The following is a 10,673-nucleotide window of genomic DNA, read 5'->3' as shown; positions in this document are numbered from 1 at the left end:
AAATTCAGAAGAAAATACGCACGAGTAGCGCCCCAACACCTCCAGATGAAGGAGGCGGCATCGTAATTATCTCGTGCCCCATGACCTTTTTGGAAATTGGCGTTCTGCGTTGAACGGTATAACCTTGCAAGTCTTCCAATGTGATTATCCCTCCTTTGTCTTGGATATCATCAACCAAATCGGCCCCCACGCGACCGTTGTAAAACACCGAGGGCCCTTCATCTGCAATTTTCTGCAACGTGCTCGCAAGTTGAGGGTCGCGACACAGGTCTCCAGGCTGCAATAGCTTTCCATCTTTCATGAACTTCTCACGTAAACCGGGATCTTTGGATATTCCATCCTCTGATTGTTCCATTTCATATGCTAGAAAAGGAGACACCCGAAATCCTTTCTCTGCTAGATCAATTGCAGGTTGCACTAGTTCCTTCCAAGGACGCTTCCCATGTTTCTCCCAAGCCTCATAGAGACCTTTTAATTCCCCTGGAACTGCTACTGATAGTCCACCTTGGAATTTTCCTGCGGGATTATGCTCATACATATCCTGTACATGTAATTTTTTACATTAGTATGGCATTTGAGAATTTGTTTGTACAAAAAAAAACAAACGGAATATGTCTATTTTGGTATTTCTTTAGTAAAGTCACAAATAAATTGAAATTAGGGAAAACTATCGAATTGCCTTATTAGATGTAACATTTACCTTAGATGTAACATTCTCTTAAAATATCCCCCATGCAGAAGTCTCCGACACTTTTACCCCGAAAATCTTTTTGTTTTTTTTTTTTAAATTACAAAAATCCCCTTGACTAATCTTTCTTTACGGCCTTCCCCAACCAATTTTTTTATCCCTACTTTTACCCCCAAACTACCTTTTCTCAAGTAAAAAAATCATAATTTGGAAGATGAAAACACCTTTGACCGTACATGACGGTGCCAAAATCACCAAAGACGGTACGACACATATTATTGCTGCATGGGAGCCCATAACACAATCACTGCTGGATTGCATGCAAATTATGTCGAGACCAGGCATTATAGTGCCAAACCGACAAAACCGCCAGACCACCGCAATAATCAACTGGACCACATTTACAAGGGTCAGAACGAGGCATCATAACTGTCGGACCGTAGCTACAATATGCCAGATCGCATTTACAAGTGCCAGACCTATGGAATTCAACTACCATGCCGAGAGCATTTTGGTCCAAAGAACTATGACATTTTGACTCGGGGGTATTTGTTATAAAATGTTTTTTTAAACAAATAGGGTTGTTTTTTTTTTATTATTTTTTTTTTTAAAAGAAAAAATTTACCCTTTTTTTTCACCGCCAAGGCACTTTTAGTATAATTTAGGATGGAAATTCCCTTTTTAAATAAAATTAGATAATTAATGTGAAATTTCTGTCTCACTTTGCTCCCTCTCTATTTCTCTCTCTCAAGAGTGAAGAAAAAAAAGTTTTTTCTTTTTTTGGATAATTGAGTGTAGGAGACTTCTCAACGAGAACTTGGGGCGAGTGTTCTACATGGATATTCCACATTTCATAATTTTCCCTTGAAAATATTGCATTCTCATGCCACAAGTAATAGGGATGAGGGAGGAGCAATTGATGGGCTCGGCCCTCCGAGAATAAAAACATAACATTATAAAAGCTAATAATAATAATGCAACGAAAAAAAAAAAATTCATCAAAATCATTTAATGTATTTAAAAAGAACTTCATGGAGGTTCCTTTAATGTTTGGATACTTAGTCGAGGGATTGAGGAAATATAGATCTTCATATTAAATTCATATCTAATTTAGTTCAAAAAAATACGGCCTCTTCTTTCTTGCCAATGTAATACACAAGAACAATGTTACTCGGCCTAGGTACTCGAACTTTCACTGAGGAGAGTTATTCGGCTGAGTCCGAGTAACTAAGCCAAGTTCATGTCTTGTTAAATAATAATAATTATAATAATAATAATAATAAAAGTTGTAATAATAATAGCAATAATAATAATAATAATAATAATAATAATAATAATAATAATAATAATAATAACAATAATAAGAAAATAGTGTATAGAAAGAATAAGATACTTATGCTTTTCAACAAAGGGAAATTGTTTCACGCAGGCTGGACCGCATGTTTACATATGTGGTCTAGAAAGTGTGAAGCATCCATTTTAAAGATGGATGCAAGTAGAAGTTCCATCTAAAAACAATAGAAACTAACGGTCTCCATGCTACATATTACATGTACTTACAAATTAAGTCCTGAAACCAATCTTAAAATAGTTTTATTCGGCAGCCTGCATTCCTACATATGCAGGCTTGACAGCATAGAAACCAGGTCCTTTCACAAATGCTTCATTAGTGTGCTCGGCAAATGGTATGGGACCTCTGCAATAGGGCCATACCAATGGTCAAACATGTATATTTCTAATAAACCCTAGACATAAGAATGCAAGTGACGTAAATAATAGCTAAAAGGCCCACTGCACCACGCACGCTTATAAAAAGGAATATATAAAGGGAAAAGTTTATATAAGGTTGCAACTTTAAAATGTAGAATCACATATGTACCTCAAAAATAAATCGGAAATGTTGTTTTAATATTGAATAAACTATCTAATCGATCATCTCGATATTGAGATGTATGAATATAAAAAAAAAAAGTTTGTGAGCCTCTAATATAGTGCATCTTGCAATACAATATCTAGATCGTCAATTATCAAGATTTTCATATATTTATAGATCTACTTGATTTTAAACATTTTTAAAATTTAAAACTTTCTAATTAGGTGTGAACATAGATTTTAAAATAATACTAAGAATTTTTTCGCCTTAATTGGATTGTTTAAGTTTACATCCTTATAGAAACCGCACCCATAAAGGGAAAAAATTATATGAGGTTGCAATAAAAGGGAAAGCTTTGTATGTTCCCCCTACAACATAGAAGTTCTGTCCGCCCCTGACCATCCAGATCCATTTTTTATCAAGAGAGCCACTCACTGTTTGATCTTAGATCTGAGGTCTCAAAGTATTTTATTTTTAGTTTTTTAATTTTTTTGAATATGAAATTTGGTACGTGCCATCTTCTCATTGGGGTGCACCTATAAAAATTATTAACAATAATTTTTTGATAAAAAATAATAACCAAAATACCCCTTAAAATTTTCAGGGGTATTTTGGATATTTTATTTTATTGAAAAAAATTATATTTTTCATTAGTGCAAGTTTAATAGAGAAATGGACGTCCCAAAATTTGGTGTCAAAACAGTTTATAGAAAAAAAATTAAAAATAAAATAGTGCAGAGACATGACATTGTGATTGGGGCAATCTTAGGCCTACATTAAAAAATGGAGGGTTGGATAAGGAGAGGATAAAACTTCTACGTTGTAGGGAGAACATAGAAAGCTTGACCTATATAAAATGTATATAAAATCAGAACATGGTATTCGGCTGAGTCCGATTCTCCTTATGTGGTGCAGTACTTTTTTTTATCATTTTTCACGGATTCTGACAAGGCCATGAAAGCCAAGAATCAGCTGAAAATTAGAGTAAAACAATTTCCTTTATTTTTGCTAAATAATAAAAAAGTAAATATATTCATTCTTTTACCCTTGTTGCCGCTCCGGGAGCAGTTTCTCGCATGTCATAGCAATCTACATAACCATATGCAGCAGATCTAACCAACATGAAGGCTCCCCCACCTATGCCACTCGATGCTGGGCTAAAAACACCAAGGCATAAGGCTGTGGCCACTGCTGCATCAACTGCGTGGCCCCCTTTCTGAAGAATATCGCTACCAACTCTCGAACAAACGTCATGATCTGCCGCCACAGCACCATGCTCTACTGTGATCACTTCTGGTATACCCAAGGGTGTTGGGGCCGGAAAGGGTGTTTGAAACTGAGCGTCACAGCTAGAATCATCATAGATAACAACATTCTCATCACAGTCGAAGCCATGAGATGCAGAGTGCTGCTGGGCCATTGAGGATGATGCTAAGGCCTAACACAAACAAGCGAGAAAGACACCTTGAGAATGCGGATTGCCTTAAGGGCTTTAAAAACTATGAGGTCCCACTACGACAGAAAAATACATGTGATGGAGACATGGGTATGGTTTTTTTTTTGAATAAGTTAAAAGAAAAAAAAAAAAAAAGATATAGAAAAGAAGGACAATTGGGGATTTTGGGCCCCTACCCTTTAATTTAATGAGAATGGAAAAGAGTTGAATATTAAGCCTTTTTTTTTTTTATAGAAGCACATATACCAAGAATACATCTTTCCAACACTATGCATGTAATATCACTAAATGGTAGGCGTACAAATCCTTCATGACTTAACACTTTTTTATTCACCCAAAGAAAAGTACTCTACATATTTTTATTATAGAAGTTTCCTATGATGCCATCCGGTGCATCCCACAGGCCATACGTCCACGAAACATTATCAGTTCGTATTGGATTATATTATAGTGTTCACACTATAGAGTAATTGTACTCAATAAATTTTGGACACTTATATACCCTTGTTATTCGTGTTAGGTTATGTTAGGGTGTACTCAATAAATTTGAGATACTTATGTACCATTGTTTTTAACATAAAGCATTTTTTTACTAAGGGTATTTTTTGTCATTAGGAGGGATATGACATCATCTACATGGAGTGTGACATCACCCACATGGAGTATACTAGTAGCATTTAATACTTCATATGAGTGATATCACATCTTATGTAGGTGATGTTACATCTGACTTAATGACCAAAATTACCCTAACTAGAAAAAACTCCATGTACAAAACAAGGGTTTATAAGTGTCTAAATTTTTTGAAGTACAGTGATAAATTACTTTATAGAAATACCAATTTTAAAATGGGTGTGGTTTCTATAAGGTTGCAAGTACCTTAAACAATCCAATTAAGGTGCACCTCCAAATTTTATTATAGCATAAAATTTTGGTGAATAAAGTTCTTAGGATTATCTCAAAATCTATTTTTATATCGAATTATAAAATTTTAAAATTCATAAATGGTTAAAATCAAGTAGATCTATAAACAAATGAAAATCTTGAAAATAGACGATATAGATAATGTATTGCAGGATGCACTATTTCTAAAACTCAAAATCAATTTTTTATGATCCTTGTGCGTTCAATAACAAGCCTTGCCTCTATCTATAATTGACACGATTTGTCACAAATATTGCATTCATGTCTTAAAATTTTCTAAAAAATTCTAGCCGGAAGATTACAGGCTTATGTGGCACCGTATCATTCATCAGTCCCTCAAGTAAAACTCTATCTGCATCCCAAATTTTAGAAATGTAACCTACTCAACCTAATGAATAACCTCAAAAAAAAATAAAAATAAAAAGAAAGAAAGAAAAAAGAAGAAAAACGTCCATACGTAGCTCTCTTACCCAAGGGAGTAGGTCTATAGTATGCTCCTACGGGAATACACAACATGCACTCATAATTTTATTGTTCGACTTGTTGGATGAACGGCGATGGCCCTTGTGACCACATATTTTGAAATACGATACGCAAGTATTAGAGTGCTTGTTCCTCGGGACTACAAAATTAAGTATAGAGGAGTTTGGTTTGATCATTCTACTGAACTTCTATAGTTTACTTAATGAACGCCAAGTCAAATGGAACATAAAAATGTCCATGCGAACAATTAAACAGTGCAACTTCCCCAGTTTTCTCTTTAATATTACCACTAAAATAGTCACTCCCTCAGGTATAACCTATATTTTAAAAACAGTGGAAGAGTAGGTTTCAATATTAATTGACTTGACTTAATGAATAAAATAGCCAAAGAGTAGGTTTCGATATTAACTGACATGGCTTTATGAATAAAATAGCCAACAAAGCTAATGAATGTCCATTAATCCATTTTCAAACGGTGTCCCTTTCCAAGGCCTTTCTTCGTTTCTCCCTGTGTACATTCCTTGAAATAATGCTTAGAAACTATAATATTCATCGGTAGATATATTTGCATTTTGTGCATAAGCCAAAAAGTTAGAATTATTTCCAACCCACCTTTTTCGGGGTTACGACCTTTTTTATATATTTACATTTTATTTGTTAGATCAGGTTTCAACGAGTCAGTCGACTCACATGTGACCCCCTCGTAAAAACCATTTTAAAGATGGATTTATTTAGTAAATATTTTATAGATTCATCATATAAGCCAATGTGATCAAGAAGAATATGGAAAGAAAAAAAAAAATTTAAAATAAAAAATATTTTTCTGATATTTTTTGATACATTATCCATACATTACTTATGTTGCACAACATCCAACTTTAGGACGGATGTTTACCGGTCAGCAGGCTCTTGCGCCCATTGACTCACGTCGCACTTAGGCATGTAGTAGGTGGTCTAGCAGAACAAACCTAGCCCGTTGTTAGGTGCTCTAAACACATGGTTATGGTGGTGTTTTTCTAAGAAATTTTCACCTCTCTTCTTTTTATCGTTTTTTTAAGTGGGACGAGTAGGATTAGAACATCGTGCCCCTTTAGTTTTATCTTGTTTGGCATATGACAAGGTCCATGACATCCTACCAATTCTTTTAAAAATTCAAATTGTAGTTAGTGAGGATGTGTCCTTTCTTTGTTTTAAATAGTGGGAATGCGGCCTAGGAAGGCACCTGCCTCCCTAAACATCAATTCAATTGCCTACCTAACATCTCAATAATTTGTTAGAAAAACCCTAGAATAACATTGACGTCCACATGATTGTGCCACCGTGATGTCGCCAAAAAAAAAAAAAGCCAGTACTCCTGACCGGCAATAACAATACTAGATAGGTGGGTCTATTCTAATTTCATAACGTAAAGAACTGTTTGGAGTTCATATTACCGGACAGCTAACTTCTTTGTTGAATGGTGTAGTTCTTTGTTGTTCATGTTTCGTATTACCGGACACCTCTCTAGAATTCCCCAAAACCCCATCTGTCATTTCTTCCTGTTATTTCTCTTCTCTATTGCTCTCTCTTTCCTCTTTCTCTACATCCCAGAGCCTTTTCTATCCGTGGAGCAGTCATCTGAAGCTCCACAACTGCAAACATTTGGCCCTCTAATCATGTAGGTTTAACATCCGCATCATTTTCCATTCATTTTAGCTTATATTTTTTGTTCTTGTTATCAATGATAATATTAAGTGTTAATTTAAGAATGAGACGAACTCATGAAATTCGACCAATGTCCATATCGTAGCTTCCTTATTTGCACTCTTACTATAATTAACATGGATACCGGAATAATTGTATGAGTTGATAACTAATTGAGAATTTATGGATCGCAGTAAGTAATCTTTATTACATGGTATTGAACATGTTGATTGTTTTTTATGTCATTATTTTCTTGAATGAATGTTTGATATAAAATAAAAAATCTCTGTCAATTATATGGACCATATTAATGGTTTACTCCTCACCAGATTGATTCATGGCCACTGGTGGAGTGAGATTATTGGTTCGTCATAGTAGTTATTTTGAGTGTAATCAAAATGATAAACGGACCTATTACAAAGAGAGGAACTTAAAAGCTGCACTATATAATGGGAACAACTCACTCTAGCAACTAAAGGTTTATACAAGATCAATATTGAGCTACGATCCAAGCAGTTTGAAAATTATATATCAAGAAAAGAACCAACTAATAGATTTAGTAGATTGAGTAAATGATGGCGATGTAATGTGTATGCTGATGGTTGCCTCCAAATTCCAATAAAAACACTCAAGAAAAAGAAAGAAACCTTCGAATAATCCGTATATTTTCTTTATCTAAAAATTATCCTATCATCATTAGTCACATTGGATATAAATTCTACAAAAGATGATTTCATTGGAACTTTAAAGTTTCTCCAAGCCAAAAGATTTCATGCTCATTGGGAGCACATCGTCCATTGACTGCCCCAGGTAAAACCCAATATAAGAGTATTGGTAGGACCCCAAGTTTTAGGGATATAACCACTTCACTAGCCTCAATAAATAAATAAATAAATCCTAAGCACACTCTTTATGCACTTGAAAAAAATATAATCTCAAGATTGAACAAAGACTATTCAATTTTTTGATGACGAGAGCTAAGGGTTCCATAACTTAAAATTGAAGCTTTTTGTTGTAAGAATGATCATCTAGTGATTCTCAGATGGTTCCCAAATATTTAGAAAGAAAAAAAAATTCTCTAGATGACTTTCGTGCCCGACAGAGTAAGAGTATAGTTTGCTCCCACGGGAGCATGGTATACGAGTTCGTCCTCCCGAAATTCTAGATCGGAAACAATATTTACTTTTGGGAGATTAGACCACCTAATCAAGTGGTGGAGTTAGGCTATATAATCTTTTTCCGGTTATAAATCGGTGAAAATTTGTGTGACCCTTGTGGCCACTCGAAGTTAGAGACCATAAGAGTCATCACCATCCAAATGCCTGTCAGAAGGTGGTTGAGCGAGACCAAGCATCATTGTCATGTGATGTGTTACGGCAATTCCTTTCTCTCTCCATCACCATTCAATCCGCTAATTGCACAGTAAGGACCCCCAAGGCTGATGATTTATTGTGGCCACGAGGACTATAATTAGGAAATAATCGTCAAACTGAAAAATTTAGAGCCAAAATATCATTTTACAATACAATATTTGTCCTTTATTGATTTAATTCAATATGTGCAAACTGCAAAGTATGGGTAAATTTGTCCTTGAAATACCTAAAAACAAATGGCCAAAATATTATCTAGCATATTGTAGTAAGTGTAAATAGTGTATACAATTGCACCAAAACACACCTTGAGCACACTAGCACCCTCGCATATATGTGCACACACTTTTGTGTCCTCTGCATTAGTCTATATACAATTTACAAGTGTTTTTGCTCAAAACACATCGGTTTTTCTTTTCTATTTTCCCAATTGGGACTAAAAAACTACTGCATCTCTCTCTATAAAAATAAATGTCACAAATGTTTCAGTTCGAATCCGCATTATTTTGAAATAAAATCTAGAATTCTTTTAAAGGAAAGTTTATATAAGGGTCAAGCCCTAAACAATCAAATTAAGACGCACTTCAAAAAATCATTAGAAGAGGTTGTTTTGATACCTAAAAATCCTCAAGTTGTCATCTCTATCTTAAGATGCATGGACATAGAAAAAACGGATCTCAAGTCTTGAAAATAAAGCATTACAAGATGTAATACAATTTCTAGAACGTTAACTTTCTAGTATTCAAATATATACTCTATATGCACTAATTTTAAAGCTTTGAATTTTATAATTAAAGATAAAAATGAATTTTGAGGACATCGCCAAGATTTCTAGAACTGAAACAACATCTTTTGATATTATTTAAAGATGCGCCTTACTTTGATTATTTAAGGCTTCAACCTTATACAAACCACACCCTTCTTTTAAAAGAAAAATGCTAACAATTGGAGGTATTCAGTGTGTAAGAATTTTTTATATGAAAAATTACATCTTATGATAAAAATTTGAAGGTGCACCTAAATTTGATTGTTTAAGGTTGCAATCTTAATGTGATTGTTTAAGGTTGCAACCTTATGCAAAGTTGCAAACCACACACCCTAGGTTAAATTGTTCTATCTCTTATAAATATTTTGATAAATTCCCCCTACACAATAAGAAAGACAATAGATTTGTGGGGCTCTATGCGTTTAGTAATTTTGCACTTTGTAATATAATTCCTCATCTTGAAAATCAAAATGCTTACGACTTACCTCAAATTTCCAATTTTAAAATTTCTTGACCTCTCTTCTTGGAGCGAATTTACACTTACTGCTTCAGGAAAATAATTTATCTAGGAGGATTTCTTATTTGAAATTTGGGGATCTGCTGTAGAAACCATACGAGTATTTTCAAGAAAAAAAATTGATTTTGAGGTACCTAAACACCAAGATCTATATGAAATCTTAGAACATGTTCTTTGTTTTTTTTATGGCTCACATTGAATACTTTCTTATCTCTTTTTTCTAGCGTGGTTCTGAGCTAGTGGGTCAAAACACCAAAATTTTGGGTCCTAAAACTACTCAAAGCTAAATTTTTAGCAAGGATGAATAAGTACACCAATTTCCCTTGCAAAACCTATTTTAGTAAACAATATAAAACTATATAACATAAGGAATTGTATACTCTAAGACCATGTTTACTAATCAAAGGTGTGCCGCCATGGAGCAATTTCCACCAATATTTTTATCCTCGTGGAGGACTGACATCCCCATTACCATGAAATAAATCACCTGATGGTTTTTATTTTGGAAAATGGTTCAATAGGGCTGCAACCCTACCAAAATAAGTAAAACTCATCTCATAATTCAAAAAAAATTACAATTCAAACATTGGAAAACCTTTACATCAAAATCTCAGCTTGAACATATTAGTTGTGAAAAAAATTAGGATTTTAAGCTCTAAAAATTGTGTATATTGTAACCTATTATTTAGATCGTCCAGTTCAACCTAAAATTTAGTGTCCATAGATCCACGAGATATGTACCATTTTTTGAGTTTCAAATTTTATTATTGGTGTAGATCCATCATAGAGATTTTCGTTACCGAAGGGGCTTTCCAAACGAGGATTTGAGGTTGTTTTCATAAAAACTAAGCCGTATAGAACCTTCATCCTTTTATACTTTAGACCTAGAGTATACAAATGCATTCCCACCCAT

At 34.2% G+C, this 10,673-nt stretch overlaps 1 protein-coding gene and 1 pseudogene across 1 annotated transcript; both read right to left on the bottom strand.

Moving 5' to 3' along the window:
• Positions 1 to 4: 4 nt before the first annotated feature.
• On the bottom strand, positions 5 to 538 carry LOC148781921 (glutathione hydrolase 2 pseudogene; annotated as a pseudogene).
• Positions 539 to 2,062: 1,524 nt separating this feature from the next.
• On the bottom strand, positions 2,063 to 6,762 carry LOC110006336 (glutathione hydrolase 3). Its single transcript, XM_020673190.2, has 2 exons — positions 3,607 to 6,762; positions 2,063 to 2,384 (listed from the first exon to the last, which is right to left on the bottom strand). Exons 1-2 carry the CDS (start codon positions 3,979 to 3,981, stop codon positions 2,355 to 2,357), a joined length of 405 nt encoding a protein of 134 aa, XP_020528849.2. The 5' UTR covers positions 3,982 to 6,762; the 3' UTR covers positions 2,063 to 2,354.
• Positions 6,763 to 10,673: the final 3,911 nt, after the last annotated feature.

The sequence above is a fragment of the Amborella trichopoda genome, chromosome 5, assembly GCF_054954075.1.
Source record: "Amborella trichopoda isolate Santa Cruz 75 chromosome 5, AtrichopodaSantaCruz75HAP2 v2.0, whole genome shotgun sequence".
Taxonomy (NCBI): Eukaryota; Viridiplantae; Streptophyta; class Magnoliopsida; order Amborellales; family Amborellaceae; genus Amborella; species Amborella trichopoda.
The sequence above is the reverse complement of the archived record's forward strand: the minus strand, read 5'-3'. Positions and strand labels throughout refer to the sequence as shown.